Source organism: Chlamydomonas reinhardtii, chromosome 4, assembly GCF_000002595.2.
Source record: "Chlamydomonas reinhardtii strain CC-503 cw92 mt+ chromosome 4, whole genome shotgun sequence".
In the NCBI taxonomy this organism is placed as follows: domain Eukaryota; kingdom Viridiplantae; phylum Chlorophyta; class Chlorophyceae; order Chlamydomonadales; family Chlamydomonadaceae; genus Chlamydomonas; species Chlamydomonas reinhardtii.
In genome coordinates this window covers 2,026,755-2,047,741 of record NC_057007.1, presented here as the reverse complement: position 1 = coordinate 2,047,741, position 20,987 = coordinate 2,026,755, and the positions used below count along the sequence as shown (strand labels likewise).

Sequence of the window (20,987 nt, the reverse complement as noted above, 5' to 3'; positions counted from 1 at the left end):
ACTTTCCCCCCTTCCCACGCTTTCCTATCGAGCAGCGGCAGGAGGTGGGAGGCCGTGGAAGGCACAAATGCATGGTCATGTGCATATACGGTACGCTAGAAGCCGGCCCCGTTGAAGACCCAGCGTCCGCTACGCAGGCACAAATGTATGGTCATGTGCATATACGCAACAGTACCGGCACGCTGAAGTTCGCGCCCATTGTGCAACTCTCGCTCAGATCTGCGATCTATTTGCCCTCATGCCATGAATTGTGCAGAGAATAATATTTGGAGCAGATTTCGGTCCTTTGCATCACGCGACCATTACTGGGACTTTATCTCCGTCCGCAATTATCTCCGTGCAATTTCACAATTGTAGCTTGTTGTTTACTTGTATTAGCACAGGTAAGAGAAAGCGTAATGCGCGGCGAATAGGCGCCGGGCTCTCTTCCAACACACCAACACACGCAAATTGTGGCAAAATTAGAACCAACTAATGACGCAGCTGTCGCTGCAAGTTGGCGACCAAAGTCTTGGTCAAAAAATTGCCCCCCAGCAGTTGAGTCGAGGCTTGTCACGCCTCGTTGATATCAAACATGATGTGCAGCATACTGTAGATATGCTGCAAATTTTGGAGCTTGCAATGCAACCTCAGCTTCTCGCCCGGACTTGTCACGGGCGCGGGCCTGCGAGCGGTCTTCTCACGGGTCCGAGATTGATGGCAATGGAGGTAAACGTGCCCTTCTTGCAGTAATGCAACCGCTTAAACTATTTCTCTTAATCAAGACCTTACCTCACGCAGCCGCACGTGTCGCTTCTCACGGACACGCACCCTTCCCCGGAAACCCACCATCGGCAAAAGCACAGGTCGCGTCCGCGCGTAGCAGGCCACCGTCGGTGGCCTGGAGCTACGTATCGCAGCAATGGATACCGCTGCAGGTGCGGGGCCTGCATGCTTCGGCTGCTGCTGCACGGTGTGTTGCAAGATAGACATTCGCTTGTCTATCTTGTTCGCTTCTCCTGCCCTCAGCACGGCGCTTCTTCGATAAAGTCACCAAGGACGCGGCAGCGCAGTGGAATGCGAGGGATGCGCCTCGGTTCCTCGATGCAGCCGTTTCGATGGACGCCTTGGAGATGCTGTTTGCCCTGGCAAACCTCCAGGTGCGTGCGGGCCCCACTCCGCAAATTATAGGGCCGGTGGGACAGAGGCCAATGCACTTCGCCTGCGGCCCTTGGCCTTCAGATCAGAAAGAGACAGCAACCCCCATTTGAGGCAACGCGGGCGTCACAGGCGTCTCCCTACCTCTCGCAGTTGGCACGTGATCGGCTGAAGGCCTCCCTGAGTCATGACGGCAGCCCGGCCTACGTGGCTTCAAAGGTCGTGCCCTTTCTGCGGCACCTCAGCGGAGACGCGCTTAGCGGCGGGACCTGCAAGTGAGCTGACGGAGAGGGGGCTGTAGGCCGGGCTGGGGGCCTGGGCCGTGGGGCAAGTCTTCATGTACCGTATGCGGGTCTCTGCCCCGCATCTCATGTACGCCTTATGCAGCCCGCGCCCCGATGGTCTGGTGATGACACATTGTCCGCCTGAACCTACCTTGCCCCGTGCTGTCCAGGGGCCCGCTGCGTCAGGTGCTGGAGGTGGTCTACCGCATACCCGGCCTGCTGGGCTGCCTGCGGGCAGCGGTGGAGAGTGGGCAGGTGGCGGATGCGTCGCCCATTGGCTGGTTCCTGCTCACGCTGGCATCCCAGGTGCGCTCGGGGGCGGGTGAAAGGACTGCACCCAGGGCGGGGTGGCACACCACGCTTGCCGTGTGCTCTCAATGGCATGTTACGGCATTGACCACAGCATCAATGGCGTCTTAATGCATGTATGCCTCTTTGCGCACAGGCGGAGGAGGTGCGCACGAGCGCTGAGGTGCGGCAGCTGGCGACGGCGCTGGCGGCTCAGCCCGGCAATTCCGCCAAAGTTGCCCAAAAGCTGCTTGTCGTGCTGGCGGGTGCTAGCGCCGCTGCCGCTACCGCAACAAAAGCCGCCGTCACCTCCGCCGTCACCGCCGCGTCTGACACGCTGGAGGACCTGCTGCAGGGCCCGGGCGGCCGACACGACAACGACAAGGTCGATTACAGGTGCGCCCATGTCCCCGTTGCCCCTGGGTTGCGCACGTGCGCGTGTGTCCGAACGCGGCGGTCCGTCCCTGGGTTGCGCACGTGCGCGTGCGTCTGAACTAACCGGAGTACGGTACGGTATCACATGCACCGCGTGCAGCTGTCCCAAGCCTCATGTGACCAGTGTTCCGTACGTGTGCCGCTTGCAGGTCCATTCGGATCTCACCCACATCGGATGAGGTGCGCGCGTGGAATAATGCCACGCACTGGGGAGCGACTTGAACCCCATATGCTGTACAGGCAGTACCCGCACCTTCCTCTATCTTTGGAACCAGTCCCATCCCTGGACCCTTGTGCGCAGGCTCTCTGCTCCCGTGCGCCCTACCTGCCACGGTCCGCTTCTGCCACGGAGCCCTCATCATCAGGAGCCGCGCCGCCCCCTGGGCTGGACAACGGCGAGGCGGCTCTGCTGGACCGCCTGTTCAGGCTGCAGCGTGAGGACTTCATGCGGCCGCTGCGCCAGAGCCTCCACGACCTGGGCTTCCGCCGCAGCCTCACACAGCAGTCGGCGGCGACACAGAGCGCCGCGGCAGCGAGTGGGACCGCGGGGGCGGCCGCATCGGCGGCAGGCGCGCCACCGCCGCCGCCGCAGCCGAGGCAGCTGCCGCCGCACCTGCAGCGCAACGTGTTCCCGCTGCTGCGCGTTGAGGGCGCGCAGGACAGCCCGCGGCCGTGCGTGCTGGTGGCGGTGGCGCTGCCTGCCGGCCACCGTGCCGTGACCCTGCACAAGGTTTCGGAGCGGGAGTCCTACTGGACAGAGCACGGCAAGGGCACGCTGCCCAACGACGCGCTGGTGTGCATCGCGCGCACGCCTGTTGCTTCAACGGCGTCAGCGGCGCCGGAGCCGCTGGTCTTCGGCACCATCCAGCGGCGTGACCCAAAAATCATGGCGCGGGAGTGGAAGCAGCCGGTGTTTGGGGTCGTGTTCGAGCGAAGCGTCGGAAGCTTTGCGGGTGTGGAGAGGCTGGTGGCGGAGATTGGGTGCGGGGACGCCGTACAGCTGAGGCAGCTGGTGCTGGTGCAGGTAGGTGCGGCCCGGTCTGCTGGTTTTGCGATCTGGGTCGAACTCGTTGTTTTGCCATCTGGGTCAGGCTCCAATGTTGCACGGCTTGCTCAGGGACTGCCTTGACATAGCGATCTGGGTTATGTCGCTCGAGTGCGCATGCGGTTGGATGGCTGCGGCACTTGTGCTTGATCGATCCGGCATAGCGTCAACACGTGTGTGACGGGTGCTCGTGCAACACAGCGCAGTCGCACCCTCCTTTCCTTGCCGCATGCGCCTCCGCAGGTCTCCACCAGCTTCTTCTCCGTGCGGCCGGTGCTGTCATGCCTGCAAACCATGCCGGGTGTGCCGCTGGCGGAGGAGCTGGTGCACGGCCAGCCGCCGCAGCGCACCGAGTACCTACCCGCTAGCGCCTTTCTGCAGGTAAGTCTTCTAGCTAGCATAAGGTTACGCGCTTGCTTACGGCAACCGGTAATGCAGTTGACTCCGCCGATATTTGCATTGAATGCTTGATTCGACTGCACCCGCTCCCGCAGGAGCTGTCGCGCCTCGAGGAGAAGGGCATCCGGCTGCATTCGACGCAGCGCGACGCTCTCAAGCGCGGCCTCACTCAGCGTGTCGCCCTCATCCAAGGCCCGCCCGGCACCGGCAAGACCTTCGTGGGCGCGCTGCTGTGCGACGCCATCCTGCGCCACAGCACTGAGCGCATCCTAGTGGTGTGCTACACCAACCACGCTCTGGACTCGTTCCTGGAGTCGCTCATCGCCAAGGGCATCACCAGCATCGTGCGCGTGGGCGGCCGCTCAAAGAACGAGGTGGGCATGCTGCTGGGGATAGACGCTACGTGTCAATGTATGGATGTTTCCGCTCTTCGCTCTGGCGGTTGTGATGAGTAATTGTACCCTGTTGCGTGTACCGTACACGTGTTTCCGGGGCTGTATGTCCTGAGCCTGTCCTGTTGTGCGTACGTACATGCAGACGCTGGCGAACTACAACCTGTTTGAGCGCATGCGCAGCACTCCGCGCGTGAAGCTGCAAGGCGCCGCGCCGCGCCGGTTTGGTGCACTGATGGACCTGCTGCGCGAGCACCAGAGCGAGGTGGGTGCCACTGCGTGCCGTGCCCGCGGCGGCTCTTACAGCAGTGCTGGCTTCAGTGTCCGTAGCCTCCGACATGACATGAGAGTGACACTTGCATGGACCTTGCGTCCTTGAGTCCTTCACAATAACGGCATGCACGCACGTCATAGACCCGCCACCCGCTTCAACCTGGTGTCGCCGCCCGCAGATCCAGCGTCTGGAGCGGCTGCTGTTCCAGTCCGCGGGCACGCTGCCGCCGAAGCGCGAGCCGCCACGCAAGAAGCCGCCGCCGCGCAACGGCCGCAGCAGGCAGCAGGACAGCAGCGAGGAGGACGAGGAGGAGGACGCGCCGCCCCCGGCCCTGGACCTGTACTCGGAGATGCGCAAGTACGCGGATGAGGAGCTGCCGGATGTGCATGATGAGATGCACATGGAGGGTTGGACCGGCTGGTCCGGCTGGCTCACGGGCGCTGCCAGCTATGAGGACAGCATGCGCAAGGAGGAGCAGCAGCAGGGCGGCGAGGGCGGCGCGGCGCGCAGCAGCGGCGGCGGTGACTACTGGAAGGAGGCGAAGAAGAAGGGCGCCAACAAGGGCATCAGCTACGACAAGGCGCAGAAGATTGTGGTGTCCAAGGTCCACAATGGCGAGGTCACGGCAACGGTGACGCAACTGCTGAAGGCCGGGCCTGGGGGCAGGAACGGGGCCGTCGGCCACGGACAGCTGGGGCTGTGGGCGCTGCCGCTGCAACGCCGCCACGAGGTCGCGGCAGCCATGCTGCAGGAGCTGCGCACACGGTGGGCGGGCCGCCGGGCACACCTGCATTGCTTGTACATTCAAACCACTGTCACTGCAGTCTTGCCACTTGCCATGCAGCCGTACTCACTCGGTTGTTGCGCGTACGGCGGTATGAAGCAAGCTTGCTCGTGGGTGTTTGCTTTGCGCGCCCTTACTTGTTATGCAACACTGGCGGCGGATCACCGGATCACCTTTGGGTGAACGTATATGCTGCAGGTGGGCCGAGGAGCTGGCGGCTGCGCTCACGCGTGCGGCCGAGGTGAAGGCCGAGCTGGAGAGCCTGCATGATACGAGCGCGCTGGCGGTGCTCAGCTCCGCCCGCGTCATTGGCTGCACCACCACCGGCGCCGCCAAGTACAAGGTGCGATTGATGTGACATCATGGGCGCGCGTGGCTGAGAACCTACCACAGCCTTGCAGTTACAGCCGGACAGCAATCCTTTGCATTGCGGGTCACGTACCCCAACGTGAACAGCGTGCCTTTGAACGCTTGCGTTCGCCCACCTGGGCCTGTTCCGCCCCGCAGGATCTGCTGCGCGACCCGTCCGTGGACCCGGGTGTGGTGCTGGTGGAGGAAGCGGGCGAGCTGCTGGAGGCGCACACGCTCACCAGCCTCAGCCCGCGCACCAAGCACCTCATCATGGTGAGCGTGGCGCGGGTTTGGCAGGTCACGTCAGCTGCTCGCATGTCATGCCTCGGCTTCTGTGGCTGCGCTGGTGATTGCAGTGAGTCTCAGTGGCTGTGCCCGGCCCTGCTGTGCGTGTGTAACACATATAGATTGGCGACCACAAGCAGCTGCGGCCCAAGGTGGACACGTGGGAGCTGACCAAGCAGTTCGGCGCCGGGTACGACATGAACGTGTCGCTGTTCGAGCGCCTGGCCCTGGCTGGCTTCCCACACACCACGCTGGGCGTGCAGCACCGCATGCACCCCGACATCTCAGCGCTGGTGCGGCCCACCTACCCCGCGCTCGAGGACGCGGAGCGAACCAAACAACACCCGCCCGTGCGCGGCCTGCCGCCGGGGCAGCGGGTGGTGTTTGTGGAGCACGAGGTGCCGGAGGACGGCGAGGCGGCGGCTGATGGTGAGGCTGCAAAGAAGGGCGGCGGCCAGAGATGGCGAGCCGGCACTGAGCATGTCGTGAAGGTACGGGTGCGTAGGTCTGTGTGTTTAAAGCAGAGGGCTACGCGGCTGTGCATGCTGTGCGGATGTCTTGCACCACCTGCTGTCGTGTTCTCTTCCGTATCAGGCTTGTCATGTAAACACGTCGTGCCCCCGTGTTTTATTGCCCCTCCCCTCGGTGCCTGTCATGCTGCGTGCTTGCCCCGCACGCACAGAGCAACCGGCACGAGGTGGCGATGGTGCGCGAGGCGGTGCGCTACTTCCTGCGGCAGGGCTACGCGCCCGAGGACATGGTGGTTCTCACGCCCTACCTGGGCCAACTCATGGAGCTGCGGGCAGAGCTGGCCAAGGGCACGCAGGTATGCAGGATTCGGGTGCAGCGAGCAAGTGCATATGTACAGGTTCGCTGTGTACACATTACCAAAGCGTTGCCATGTACGGTATGGTTCTGAGCGCGTTTCGCCCAGCTTATCACTCGCTGCATGTTGCCTGCCGCTCCCTGGCTCACTCGTTCCCGCGCCGTACGGGCGCGCGCACATGCAGGTGGTGCTGGACGAGATGGACCTGCAGGACCTGCGCAACACCGCCCTGCCCGGCGCCATGGCCGATGTCACGGCCGTCAGCGGACCGGCAGGCGGCGCGGGCGCGGGCGCGGGCGGGAGCGGGAGCAAGGGCGGCGGTGGCAAGGGCAAGGGCAAGGCCGGAGGCGTTGCTGACGGTGACGCCGTGGCCGCCGCCAGCAGTGGTGTGCGCATCGCCACCATCGACAACTACCAGGTAACGATTCTGACCGCGCGATGTGGCACGTAGAAGGCAACATGCGCTACAGGTCTACCTAGGCTGGGCGTGCGCTTTTCCAGTGCTAGCGATGTTAATCCATTCCTCTTCGCCTCTCAGCGGTTCCCGCGTTCAGCTGAACACAAATGAGTAACTTCCGTGCCCCGCATGCCCTGCCTGTCGGTGTGCCTGTCAGGGCGAGGAGGCGAACCTAGTCATCATTTCGCTGGTGCGCAGCAACGCGGGCGGCAGCATCGGCTTCCTGCGTGAGCCGGAGCGCATCAACGTGCTGCTGTCGCGCGCGCGGCACGGCATGATCCTGTTCGGCAACTGCAAGACGCTGAGCAACGCCAAGAGCCCCGAGGGCCGCCGCCACTGGGGTGGCGTGCTGGGGACGCTCAAGGCGAAGGACGCAATCCAGCCCGGTCTCCCGGCCTGCTGCGCGCGCCACGGCACGACCTCGCTGCTCATCAACCCGCCGGACTTTGCACGGCTCAGCCCCGACGGCGGCTGCGTGCGGCCGTGCGGGCAGCTGCTGCCCTGCGGCCACCCCTGCCGCCTGCGCTGCCACGCCTTCGACCCGGAGCACACCACCATCAAGTGCGGGGAGGAGCTGTTGGAGCGCTGCGACAAAGGCCACATGGTCACGCGCAGGTGCGGGCGGCTGGGGTCAGGGCTAGCTACCTGTGAGCGAGCGAGCGTTAGGCCCAGGAGGCAGCCCAGCATGTGTACTGGCCGTTATGTATGAACGGGGTCCGCCCCCATCCCGAACAGGTGCGGGCAGGCCAAAGAGGAGGTGATGTGCCGCACCTGCCTGGAGGTCTTCCAGATCGAGCAAGAAGAGCGTCGCCGGCTGGCCGAGCTGGTGCGTGGGAGTATTCATCAGTGGGATCTGCCTCAACAGCTTAACGCGCAGTACCGGTAACATACGGTATACATTCCTCCTTCTGACATGCGTTGCCACGTGATTGCGCTGCTGTAGGAGCGCAAGGCCGACGACGTGCGGCGGGACGCGGAGCTGCGCGCGGCGCGGCTGAAGGCGGAGGTGGCGCACCTGGCGGCGAAGCAGGCGTCGCTGGAGGAGCAGCGGGCCATGCAGCAGGAAGAGGTCAAGCTGAGGCTGCAGCGGGAGCAGCTAGCCAAGGAGCTCGAGCTGCAGGTGGGCGGCAGTGGGGCGTGCAGAACACCGGAACAAGGCGGCGGCATAGACTGCTGTCTGTATGTGGGTGCGTGATCCGGTTGCCTGGAGTAGCACATGACGTGGGGAGTGTGGCTGCTTGATTGCCGCCGCCCGCAGAAGGAGTTGGGCGCCATCGAGATGCAGAAGTGGGAGCGGGATCAGCGCAGCGCCGCCAAGGAGCAGCTCGCGCGCACCGAGGCGGAGGCGCAGGCGCGCAAGGAGCAGCTGCTGTGGGAGCAGGTGCGTGTAGCTTAACGTGCAAAACCGGTATAATTTGGGGGATAAAGCTGCGGGCAACCGTTGATATGTGCGCGCACATGCCTGCTTTACCCATTGCGGGTCTGTGCATGTGCGCGTACGTGTGCAGGAGCAGCAGGCGTCGCTCGCCGCAAAAGCGGAGGCCTCACGCCGGGCGTTGGAGGCGGCAGCTCGGAAGCTGCGGGAGGATGAGGTCGCGACCAATGCCGAGCTGCAGCGCATTGCCAACGCCGGTCGCCGCGCTCAGGCAGAGGCGGAGGCGAGCGCGGCACGGGTGGAGAACAAGGCCGGTGGCCAGGCTGGAAAACTCCGGACGGTGCGTGCTACCCTGCCCGACACCACAGCACCTGCACTAATCGAAAGCTGTAGCAAGCTGACCTGCTCTGCCAATGCACGCCCATGCGCACACGCAGATGGCCGCGTGGAAGGAGGACATCGCGGCGACGGCTGAGGCCGGCAGCGCTGACGCCCTGGCCGGCCTGAAGCAGCGTATTGCGGGCGCGGCTGGCGGAGGCGTGACAGCGGGGAACCTGGCCGACACCTTCGACTCGCTGTTCTCCAGCCCGGGCCTGGGGGCCCAGCTGGTTGCGTACGCGGCGGTGGGTGCGGGGTCGCGCATATGGGTCGGGGCTTTGATACTGCTGCCGGCATAAATTCATGGCGGCATGAGTGCTGGTGGGTGTGTCCAGCCGCCGTGCCTCCTGTCAGGTTGATTAGTGCGCCTTGTCAACTCTCTCCCCCCTGCCCTGTCCTGACCTGCAACCCTCACCCTGGCGCAGGCATCGACGGCAAGCGACGGCGCCGGGGTCAGCGACGGCAGCGCCGCGGGCGGCTCGGCTCCATCCGGGCTGCCAGCTGAGCTGCGGCGGGGCCTTGCGCTGCTGCAGGAGGGCAAGACTCTGGATGCGATGAAGTACTTTACAGCGCTGGAGAAGAAGGCGAACGCAGCGGAGAAGGACGCGGCCGCCGCGTTCGCGTCCGCGTGCCGGGCCAAGCTGGGGCTCCCACCGCCTGCAGCTGCGCCTGGCAAGCCCAAGGTGGGCGCTGGTGGGAAGCCGCCGCATGTCGCAGACCATCTTTCCGCGGCCCTGGCAGCCGCTCAGCAGCGCAGCGCCGCGGGAAGCAGCATCAGCGCAGCCGCCAGCCTTCGCTCCGCGGACGCGCGGATTGCAGGCCACGCGCTCGCCTTCCTGCTGCACCCGGACGCGCAGCAGATGCCGCGTGTGCTGCACGATGAGGCGTTGGGCCTGCTGCGCAACGCCGCGCCTTTGCTGAATGGACCCTTGATGACTGGCGCTGCCGCAGCTGTAGCGGCTAGCGGCGGCGCCAGCAGCAGCGCTGTGCCTGAGGCCTGGGCCCAGCGCGCCAAGCGCAGCCCGGCGTTGGCCAAGCTGCTGAAGCTGACGGGACTGGGCAAGGTCAAGAAGGCCATGTTTGACCTGGCGGCGGCGGTGAGTGACTGCAGGCAACGGCCCCATGCGACCTAATCGTTAGCGCTTCCATGGTGCCGCCGCTCCCGCCCACCATGCGCCCACACATGCACCCGGCGCCCACACGCCCCACAGGTTGAGCTTGACAAGGAGCGCGGCCACCCGCTGAGCTCCAAACAGTACAACGTGCGCTTCCTGGGCAACCCCGGCACCGGCAAGACCACCGTCGCGCGCATGTACGCCGAGCTGCTCAAAGAGCTGGGCGTGATCAGCGGCGCAGAGGTGCGGGCGTGGCGACGTGCTGCACTACTGTTGCTAGTCCGGGGTTAAATCATGTTCCGACTTGTGCTTGTTTCCGGCCAAAACCTTGACAGCCTGTTCCGCCCCTGCAGTTTGTTGAGACCAGCGGCGCGGAGCTGGCCTCGGGCGGCACCAGCAAGCTGCAGGAGCAGCTGAAGAAGCTGGAGGGCGGCGGGCTGCTATTCCTGGATGAGGCGTACCAGCTCAAGCCCAAGAGCAACCCCATGGGCGCGCAGGTAGGTGCGCGGCGGGTCACCTGCTATGCGGTGCTTTTCATTTTTGCAGGCAATTCCGCTACGTGCCGCACCCTTGTATCACGTTTTAACCGCTGCTGCCGTGTCAGGTCCTGGACGCGCTGCTGCCTGAGCTGGAGAACCGGCGCGGCAAGCTGGTGGTGGTGCTGGCGGGCTACAAGAAGCCCATGGAGGAGCTGATGGCATACAACGAAGGACTGCCCAGCCGCTTCGTGCAGGTGGGTGGCAGCGAGGGCATCACACACTTAAAAGCCCATACCTCCTCTACCACCGGCTCCGTTCATGCGCATGTACCAATCAACTTTATTGCTCTTGTCGCTCACAACTCCCTGACCCCAGGAGTTCACGTTTGCGGACTACAGCGATGAGGAGCTGTTTACCATCTTCAAGGACCTCATCGACAACGACCCGTCAGTGCCCAACCCCGCCAAGCGATTCCAGGTCGCGGACGTGAAGCACCTGCGCATCGCCGCGCGCCGCCTGGGCCGCCAGCGCGGCACGACCGGCTTCGGCAACGCGCGCGCCGTGCGCAACGCATACGAGCAGGCGCAGCGGCGGCAGTCGGCGCGCGTGCTGAAGGAGCGGGGCGCTGGTGGCGGTCCCGACCCGCTGCTGCTGCTGCGCGATGACCTGCTGGGGCCCAAACACCTGGACGTCAGCAGCTGCAGCGCTCTGCGGGAGCTCAAGGCCATGCGCGGCCTGGACGCGGTCAAGCAGGCGGTGCGTGGGGCAGATGGTGTGTCAAGGCTGCATACCGTAGCTCCTGGTAGCTCCTTCCTTACCTGTGCAGTCCGTAGCTCCAGACTCCGGAAGGCCCATTCTAATTGTGCTAAGCACATCGCCGATGTATAGGTGGACGACTTGCTGGGCCTGATCCGCACCAACGCTGAGCTGGAGGAGCAGGAGCGGCCGCTCAAGGAAGTCAACCTGAACCGCGTCTTCCTGGGCAACCCGGGCACAGGTGAGAACGGCATGCCACGGCTCGGGGAGGACTAAACAGGCCATGGAAGAAGCGCTGAGCAACGAGAGGCGGCGTGGAGTTGAGAACATGTATTGCCAAACGCACAATCACTACCGCCTGCCGCTGTGACCGCGCTGCCCTGACCCCGCAACAGGCAAGACCACGGTCGCGGGCATGTACGGCCGCATCCTCCGTGACCTAGGCCTGCTGAGCCGGGGCGATGTGGAGGTGCGGGTGCCGGCAGACTTCATGGGCACCGTGCTGGGCGAGAGCGAGCAGAAGACCGAGGCCATCCTGGAGGCGACCAAGGGCTGCGTGCTGGTCATTGACGAGGCGTACGGGCTCTACTCGAGTGCCGGCCGCGACCCCTACAAAGTAAGTGGCGTTTGCATGGGCCTTGAGCTGTAGTACTAGCTAGGCTCGGTGCCGCTTAATCCTGTGCCCACAGACCATGCTTTGCTTACGGAGCTCTTGCATCCTGTCGTTCCTACCCGATGTGCCACCGCAGGAGGCGGTGGTGGACACGATCGTGGCTCGGGTGCAGGGCGTGCCGGGCGATGACCGCTGCGTGCTGCTCCTGGGCTATGAGGACCAGATGCGCGAGATGCTGCGCAAGGCCAACCCGGGTCTGGCGCGGCGCTTCCAGCTGGACGCGGCGTGGCGCTTTGAGGACTACGGGCCTGAGGACCTCCTGGCTATCACACGGGAGGCCGCCAAGAAGAAGTGAGCAGGGGCATGGTAGGGGAAGGGAGGGACCAGAATTTGCGAGTGCCCTACATGTTCTTATTTTTGGATAAGTTGTGCTGGCGTGTGCGCTGAGACTTGATCTGGCCTACGCAACGCCCGTACGTATCGCCAGGGGCTGGGCGCTGGACGAGGCCTGCCTGCTGGCGGCTGTGGAGGCACTGGAGGCGCAGCGCCGCAAGCCCAATTTCGGCAACGCTGGCGCCGTCAACAACCTGCTGTCGAGCGCGGTGCTGCGGATGGAGGCGCGGCTGCGCAAGCTGACGCCCGCACAGCGCGCCGCGGCGGCCCCGGTGCCGGATGACTTCCTGCCGCCGCGGCAGGGCGGCGACCCCAAAGCCATCTTTGACGACCTCATCGGCTGCAGGTGAGTCGTGTTCACTCGTGAGCGGTTGACTGGAGGGTGATGTGGGGTGGTCGCATCCCCTCTTGCACACTGTGTCTTTGCAGCGCTGTTATCTCCAATGCCCGCCCGCCCGCCCGCCCGCCCGCTCACCAGGGAGGTCCTGGCCAAGCTGCGCGAGTGGCAGGCCACCATCCTGGCCTGCCAGGCCATGGGCCGGGACCCGCTGGCCAGCTTCGAGCTCAACTTCCGATTCGTGGGCGCGCCGGGTGAGCAAGCGCCCGACCTTGGCTATCAGGGTGCAAGCTTAGGAGTCCAGTGCGAAGTCTTGTCTCGACCTGCTACCCACCAACCGCAGGCACGGGCAAGACCACGGTGGCGCGGCGTGTGGGGCTGCTGTTTGAGTCGCTGGGCCTGCTGGCGACCTCGGAGGTGGTGAGCTGCTCGGCCTCCGACTTCGTAACGGGCTATGTCAACCAGGCCAGCGGCAAGACGCGGGAGGTGTTCGCCAAGGCGGTGGGCGGCGTGCTCTTTATCGACGAGGCCTACAGGTGCGTTCCTTGGGGGCGGAATGAGGCCTGCTGCATTGCATTTAGCCGTGTGCTTACTTCACGCTACATGGGCAGCTCTTGCTACTGGCCTCGCACATGCTCAAACTATGTAGTGCACTTCTTGCTATGAGCTTCGCACGTGCTCATACGCCGGATTGCACTGAGCCAGCGGCCGGCTTCTAATGGTGACGGCCGTCTTACTTCATGCAGGCTGAACCCCAAGAAGGGCGGCCCCTTTATGCAAGAGGTGCGTGTGCCGCGTATTGATCCTGGCGCGTTATTGTACACCATTTTGTACCTTGACCTTATTGTCTTCATCGCACCGTACCCACCACACCAACACTGTCTACGCACGCCGCTCCGCCCCTCAGGCCCTTGACGAGATGGTCCAGCTGCTGACGGAGCCGGCCTACATGGGCAAGATGGTGGTCATCCTGGCGGGGTACGACAACGAGGTGAGGGCGGCCGGGGCCGAAGATATTGCACAGGGCATGGCACCAACGGTCACACTGCGACACACTGCAACACACTGCACCGCACCAATGTGCGCTGCCCTGTGCTTTCCTCCTGACCGCCTCAACAGATTGAGGAGCTGATGTCCGTGAACCCTGGCCTCAAGAGCCGCTTCAGCCAGCGCCTGCACTTCCCCGACTTCACGCCGGCCGACGCGGCGCAGCTGCTGGTGCTGCAGCTGCGGAAGGAGTACGGACTGGAGCTGGGTGGAGGGGCGGCGGAGGCGCTGCCAGGCATGGCACAGGAGGTGAGCGGGGTGGGGCTTGGAGATAGGACAGGCTAGGATTGCGGTCGCGCGAACGGGGAAGCAGTTCTTTTACTCGAACCTGTATGGCTGCACGCAATCCCAATCAACTCTCGGGCCCTGCCTTCCAAATTCTTCCGCAGCTGGCCGCCGCGCCCAACTGGGCCAACGGGCGTGACGTGGGCACATGGGCCAAGCGCGTGTTCGCCGCCTACTCCAGCCGCTGCTTCGGCGGCGGCGGCGCTGAGGGGGCGGAGGGCGGTGGAGGCGGCGGCGAGGAGCTGCAGGCGGCGGACCTGCGTGTCGCGCTGGACAGCATCCTGCAGGACAAGGGGGAGACACAGCGGCAACAACACCGCGCCAGCGGTGGTGCCCGCGGCGCCGGCATTGGCAGCAACAGCAACGCGGGGCTGGGGGGTGGACTCGTGCGCGGCGAGGACAGTGACGACGACCCGTGGCCGTTTGGAAATTTCGCAACCTCAACGGCAACTGCCCAACCGCCACCACCGCGCATGGCGCCGCCAGCTTTCCGCACCGCCACCGCCACGGCGCGTCCTGCGGTGGTCATTGAGGAGGTGCTTGAGGAGGAGGAGGCGCCCGCCGCCGCCGCGCAGCCTGACAACAGCAGTGGTGGCGGCTTTGGCGGCCTGCCGCCGGGCTTCCTAACGGCCATGCAGGATGCGCTGGAGTCACTGGGCTACGACCTCTCCTCCATGGACATTGCGGCGGCGCTGGCGGCTGACCCCACCCTGGCTGACAAGCTGCCGCCGCTGCTGTCGGGCTGGGAGCCGGCGCTGGTGCTGCAGATGATCAAGAAGTGGCAGGAGGCGCTGGCGAAGCAGCTGGAGCAGGAGCGCGAGGCGGCCAAGCGGCGGCAGCGGCCGGTGTGGCGGTGCGCGGTGTGTGGCCGGTACGGTTGCCCCGTGGCGCCCTACATTGAGCGGTACGAGGAGGTCTGAGGTGGTGGGCTGCTGAGGTGCTGGATGCTGATGGGGAGAAGGCAGCGCCACATTGCATTAGGCGCTGAGTTAGGAGGCGTTCATGTGGTTGTGCTGTGCGGTTGTGCAGTTGCAGCAGGCACTATGGCAGCTAGGCGCTGTACCTAGCTACGAGTTCTGAGACACACAGCTGCACTTTGCTTGCGGTAGCGGGCGATGTCTCTTACGGACTCGCATGAAGCAGGAACAGTTGTTATTGTGGTGCTGCACGGTGGCATACAGAAGCAATTGGAAGCTGTGTGCTACCGTCCGCTGTGCAATGGATGCGGGCGCAAGATTGCGTGGCTGTTGTAACCCGGTACGCGAATGGCAGGCTGGCGCAGGCGCACGTTTCGGATTGCTTGGCTCCGTACGTGGGACAGAAAGCACGGGGCAGGGTCATTGCTGTACCTCGAAGGATGCGAGCTATGTACACTATGTGCACCCCCGTGAGTGAACCCGGCTTAGGCGCACTCGCGGACTGTCGGGCTCTCGCCGTCGAGCTGCTACCCTGTTGGCTTCCTGCTGCCGCCGTATGGCTGGGGCCAGTGGAGCGCTGGTGGAGCCTTTGGATAATTTGGCCAGGCCAGTGGCGGAACATTTCATAGCCCTCATGCCTTCTTGACCTTCACAGTCGCAACGTTCACTGCTGTACACGTCTGCCCGCTATCCCGCCGCTAATGCCGCCAATCAACACATCCCGCACCACGCTTGTACCGTATCTTATGTCCCATTCCAAACCCACGGATAAAGCCGCACTTTCGCACGCGTCCAGTCGCATTCGTGAGTCGTGTGGCACCCAGGAGAGGTGCCATCCCCTGGTGGCACCAGCATGGGTGTACCTTCCTTTTAGCAGCAGCCTCCAGCACTTAAATATCAGGCCACAGATGGGCCCGCTCATCCTGCCGCGCCCACAGGTGCAACCCATCACCACCTCATGAGACGATGCCTCCGCACAGTCTCCCGCAGACCGGCCGTGGTGGCACCGCGAGGAAGCCCACGCCTACGTGCTAAGAGCATGCACATCACACCAGAATCAAAATCACCTCCAGTTCAGTGGCAATGCTCTCATTAAACATATCTTCACAATCAGTGTCCCGCGTCGCATCCACCTCCTGCATAATGCGTGTTTCTGCAGTTGTCCCATGCCGGCGGGCAGTGCTGCCGAACATGGCCAATATGCTGATTGGCATGGCCGGGTGCAATTCTCTGAGCTACCCGACGAACGCCAGCCGCTCATGCCGTGCGCTCTCGTGCTACCCGCCTGCCCGCTAGTGTCTGTCTACCCGCTTGCCGCTGGTTGCACGTAATCCATGCGCCATGCAGCAATCCCGATGTATGCCCACTTGCACGGCCAGCTAAATCGCCTTGCAAAGCCGCACCAGCCGCGCCAGCGTGCGGGCCTGCCTCTCCTGGTGCTTGACCGCTTCGAGAGCGTACTACTAAGAATTCTGCTACCTTGATCAAGACATTGTCCCATGAATCCATGCATTCCTGCCACCAAACGAATTACTGTACTTGGGACGTCGGCGCCCACTGCACCGGCGTTGTTGGCTGCTGCTGCTGGCATTCTGGCTGCGCCTGCGGCAGCTGCTGCTGCGCCTGCGGCGAAGGCTGCGCCGCCGGCGCCGGCTGCGCCAGCAGCTGCAGCGCCGGCAGCTGCACCTGCGGCTGCGTCGGCGCGCGCGGCGCCGCCCCGGCCGCCGGCGGCAGGGTGAAGCCGCGGATGGTGGCCTGGCAGAAGGGGCAGCGCGGCGGCACGGACTTGGCGGGCGCACGCGGCGCCAGCAAGTGCATCTCAACTACACGGCGGCAGCACTGGGCGCACAGCCGGTGTGGGCAGGGCCGCAGGCACAACTCCTGCGTGGTTGCGAGGGGCGGCGGAGGGTGGTGAGTCAGAACGCTGAGTCAGGACCACCACACCGTATGTCTGATGTGCTTTAGAGCATGAGCCAGAGCCGAACCGGTTGAGCGAGCTGATACCGGGGCAGCTGCCTCGCCTGCACAGACGGTGTGCCTTCCCAGCTGTGCTGCACCCTTCCCCCCACGTCCGCTCCAGACGACATGACGTCACCACCCCCACCTAACCCACTGCTCCCAAGCCCCCGACCCAAGCGCGGGCCCCCCGAGAGCGCCTCACCTGGGGCGCCTCGAAGCACACGTCGCACCACGCCGGCCTCGGTAGCGAGGCACACGAGGAGCCAGCCACAGGCGACGCCAGGCCCGACGGCGAGCCCAGCCCGCCGCCCGCACCCGCCGCAGGCGCCGCCGCCCCTGCGCCCGCCGCCCCGGAGCCCGTGCCCGTGGCGGCGGCTCCGGCGACGGCGGCAGCGGCGCTGCCGGTGCTGATGCCCACGCCCACCCCAGTGCAAGTGGTGGCGCCGCCCATGTACAGCTCAATAGATGGGCTGCGGCGCGGCGTAACGCCGGTGTGGCCGCCCGTGTTCGCAATCATCGCCGTCAGCTCTGCGGACCTGTTGTGAGCGCACAGACACGATATGCCGGACACGCGCCTTTTAGGGTGGTGGATTGCGAAACGGACTTGCAGCGGAGAGCGTCAAGTGGCGAACCAGCAGCCGGGTGAGCCGCCCGTATCGCAATCCTGGGCGTCGCCCCACACGCCATCGCTACCATTTTCCACGCCATGCCTTCTCACCTGCGCTTGGGTGTGCGGGCACCCGACATGGACGCCCTGGGACTGTTGGGACCCGGCGAGTGCCCACCGACGCCACCACCACCGCCCGTCGCCGCCTCCGCCGCCGCACGCAGGCCGCGCACCAGCAGCGCCCCAAACGCGCTCACGCCCGCCGCCCCGCCCGCGCCCGCGCCGCCGCCGGTGCCGCCGCCGGTGCCGCGCTCCCCGCCCTGCGCCACCCGCTCCTTCTCTTTATCCTTCTCCTTCTCCTTCTCCCGCTCTCTCAGCGCCGTCTCCGCCGCCTTCAAATCCGCCAACAAAGAGCTGGCGAGCGACCGGCTGGCAAGATCGCGGAGCGAGGGCGGGCCCAGAGCGCCGCCGCCGCCGCCGCCGGGGCCGCCCGCGGCGACGGAATCGCCTAGCAGCGCGGCGGCGGCGTCCGTTTGCTGGGGCAGGGGGAAGAACATGAGGAAATCGCGGTCCCGCGTCAGCAGTTGGTTGTCCCTGTGGTGCGGTGTGGTGTGTTTGGAGGGGGGTTGCAAGGTTTGGTACAGAGAAGTGTAGCGAAGTAGACAGCAGGGAGGGCATTCATGATCAGCTGAGGAGATGGTAGACGGAAGGCTATGATGGGGGAACGGCAGAAGGCGGGGGAAAGGGGCTAGAGCATGGCGGTTTGGCGGTTCGCAGGAACTGTGTGTTGGGTAGCGCGTAGCAAAGAGTGACGGCATGAAGGCATGAAGGGAGCGATGACAAAGACGAGGCATCGCAGGCCGGCAGCGGGCTGGGTGCAATACACGAAGACCGGGTGGCGTAAGGTGTGCGGGGCTGCAGCATGATGCCGTAACGGCACCGTCCGCCAATGCCACAGCCTGTGCATCCCCCCTCCCCCAGCCCCGCATGTTGCCGTGCTGATGCGTGCCCACCTGGAGAAGGGGATGAGCATCTGCGCCACGTGCCAGTGGCCCGCGTTGCCCGCAAGCATGTACGGCTGGAACCTGAGGAGCGGGTAGGTCAGCAATCATGGATCATTGGGGAAGACAGCAGCGGACGGCACCGCAGCATACCGGTATCCGTCGAAAACACCTGGCGCGCAAACGCGACTGCTGACTGGCAACTGTTGACTGGTGACTGGTGGCTCCGGGGCCAGCAGTCTGCACTCGCACTCGCATTTAAGCATTCCAGTGACAGGGGCTTGTGAGCACACGCACGTCACGCACCCGTCCTTGTTGAGGTGGCGGCGCGGGTCGGGCACTCGCTCCCGCGCCTGCCGCGACAGCCCCTCCGTGTCCATCAGGTACTTGCGCAGGATAACGGCCACCTGCACAGCAGCCGAGGGGCGGGGGCGGGGGGGGGGGGGGGTCGCAAAGATTGGTACAGACAAGTGTAGCGAAGTAGGGGGGGGGGGTTGCAAAGACGGTTGGACAAGCGGTACAGGATGCACTCGGAGGGGGGACAAAGCCAAAGGGGGGGGGGGGGGGCGATTATTTCCAAGGAGGAGGAGGCAAGCCAGCACCCGCATGGTCCACAACAAAGCTGCCTGCACCGGACCTTGCCGTCCCTCACAGCCACCCAGCCAGCCCCTCTCCCCGCCATCTCCGCTTCGCCACACAGGCGCGTTCCCTCCTCCTGCACAGCCCAGACAGCGCCATACAACCACCAGACCACCAGACCACAACGCACCATGCAGCCGTCGCCACGCAGCGCCGCCACGTGCAGCGGGTTGGAGCGCGCCGCAACCACCGCACTGCCGCGGCCGCTCCCGCCCGGGCTCCCGCCGCTTGCGCCGCTCCCGCCACTCAGCGCCGCGGCAAACTCTCCATCCCCAGCCAAACTCAGCGCTCCCGACACCGCCGCCGCCAGGCGCCGCGGCACGCCACGCAGCCCTGCGGTGCTGCCCAGCAGGGGCGGCATGACGCAGTGGCCGTCGCCGCCCCAGGGCCAGGCGGCGACGGAGGGGTTGGCGGCGGAGGCGCCGGCCGCCAGCAGCACCTCTGCCACGTCAGCGTGCCCGCCCGCCGCGGCGTAGTGCAACGGCGTGAAGCCGTACGCGTCCTGAGCAGCAGCGGAGGAAGAGGGAGACGAGGGTTCACACGTCTGCAAGGCAGCCTGCTACGGTTATCCGCACACCGGCCCTCACCGCATACGCTCGAGCTGTGCAGTGGGTCACGCCTACCGGCCACGGCACCAAATCCCTCCGTGCACCCGCACAAACCAAATGGCAGAACCCTCAATACTTCCCCGTCTCATCCCTTCATATGACAAACGCACACGCACACACGCACACGCATATACACACACACCTGCACGTCCGCCAGCCTCCGCCGCGGGTTCGGCCCCGGCACGCCGCTCTTGAGAATCTCCGCCGCCAGCGGTGCATGGCCCAGCCACGCCGCCAGGTGTAGAGGAGTCACGCCACCGCCGCGCCCGCCGACGGCGGCGCCGCCACCGAAGCGGCTGATGCCGGCGCCGGCGGCGCCACTGCTGCCAGCACCGCCACCGCCGCTCATGCCGCCGCCGCAGCCGGGCCTCGCAGGCGCCCGAGCCCAAGGGTCTGCGCCGAGCGAGATGAGGCGCGAGACGAACTCGATGCGGTTGTGGAGCACGGCGGTTGCCAGCGGCGTGCGTCCGCGCCGGTCGGGTGCGTTGATCCACGAGGATAGGTGTTCGCTCACCACGGGCGGTGGCGGGGCTGGCGGCGGAGGGGCTGATGGCGCAGGTGGCGGTGCTGTTGCTGTTGCAGCCGTTGGAGCAGCAGCCGAGGGGCTCAGGTTTGTAGAACTAGCCATGGCGGGTACGGCTGTGGAGGGGCCGGTTTGCGAGGTGGTGGTGGCGGCGGTGCTTGTGGCGGTGACAACAGCGGAAGACTGCTGGCCTGCTTGCGTCGTAGCCAGGCCCGTCGCAGACGTGCGGGCCGTTGCAGCGGCTGCACCTGTCAGATCAACTCCGGTGCGACCTCCACCACCGCCACCACCACCAGCACCTCCACCTCCAGCACCCGCGCCACCACCTCCAGCGCCTCCGGCGCCGACGCCGCTCGCTCTTTGCTGAAGCCGAGCTCCATCCAGGTCTCCCGCTGGCGGGGCTGCCGAGTAGCTGGGTAGCGACGGCCTGGCAGACGGGGCGGTCGGTGCTAACGGTGCGTCAGCGGTGACACCCGGCGCAAGGCCTGGCACTGGCGACGGGCGGCCGATAGGAACCGGCGCCCCTGAAGCACGATGCAAACCGCGCCCTGTTATCACAGCAGCGCTTGACTGCGACGCGCTGCGTGAAGCCCGGCCGTGACTGAGCGCAGAATTGCGTTCCAGGACAACCTCCTCCGCAGCGCCCAGAGACACTAGGAAGCTAAGAACTTGCGTGTGACCTTTCTTTGCAGCGGCATGGATCGCCTGAGCCTTCTGCCAGCCCGCAAGCTCCAGCGCGGCTGGAAGGTTCAGCCGCGCCACCTTGACATACTTTGCCTGGTCGCCCTTCTTAATCGCTGATACAAGCTGCGCCTGTGCATATCGCTGGGCGCCATCCTCGTTTGGTGCCGAGCACGCAGCGCCCATGACACAGTTGCGGCTTCCGAATTCACGCCACCACGCCTTCCTTCCTACTTCGGAACTTGGCTTAGGTAATATGTGTAAACATGTAGCTTTGCATTGACGAATAGAGTTGTGGGCGAAGAGTTTGTTAGAAA

The 20,987-nt window shown here is 65.1% G+C and overlaps 2 protein-coding genes across 2 annotated transcripts; one reads left to right on the top strand and one right to left on the bottom strand.

Annotated features, from left to right (window-relative positions):
* The first annotated feature begins 226 nt into the window (after nt 1-226).
* CHLRE_04g219000v5 (uncharacterized protein) lies at nt 227-16,162 on the top strand. Its single transcript, XM_043061850.1, has 37 exons — nt 227-917; nt 1,009-1,139; nt 1,291-1,412; nt 1,592-1,727; nt 1,867-2,105; nt 2,294-2,324; nt 2,446-3,168; nt 3,433-3,570; nt 3,684-3,962; nt 4,126-4,245; nt 4,433-5,019; nt 5,237-5,381; nt 5,546-5,662; nt 5,797-6,165; nt 6,357-6,500; nt 6,685-6,918; nt 7,115-7,572; nt 7,693-7,783; nt 7,901-8,077; nt 8,216-8,338; nt 8,466-8,672; nt 8,770-8,955; nt 9,136-9,807; nt 9,922-10,068; nt 10,179-10,322; nt 10,430-10,558; nt 10,680-11,060; nt 11,193-11,301; nt 11,456-11,676; nt 11,810-12,024; nt 12,161-12,412; nt 12,545-12,657; nt 12,747-12,939; nt 13,150-13,186; nt 13,311-13,394; nt 13,523-13,699; nt 13,840-16,162. The coding sequence occupies exons 1-37, from the start codon at nt 902-904 to the stop codon at nt 14,653-14,655; spliced, it is 8,463 nt and encodes a 2,820-aa protein (XP_042925202.1). The 5' UTR covers nt 227-901; the 3' UTR covers nt 14,656-16,162.
* Nucleotides 16,163-16,164: 2 nt separating this feature from the next.
* On the bottom strand, nt 16,165-20,976 carry CHLRE_04g218950v5 (uncharacterized protein). Its single transcript, XM_043061849.1, has 7 exons — nt 19,609-20,976; nt 18,989-19,360; nt 18,526-18,626; nt 18,232-18,303; nt 17,330-17,812; nt 16,814-17,147; nt 16,165-16,533 (listed from the first exon to the last, which is right to left on the bottom strand). Exons 1-7 carry the CDS (start codon nt 20,854-20,856, stop codon nt 16,183-16,185), a joined length of 2,961 nt encoding a protein of 986 aa, XP_042925201.1. The 5' UTR covers nt 20,857-20,976; the 3' UTR covers nt 16,165-16,182.
* Between the last annotated feature and the right edge of the window lie 11 nt (nt 20,977-20,987).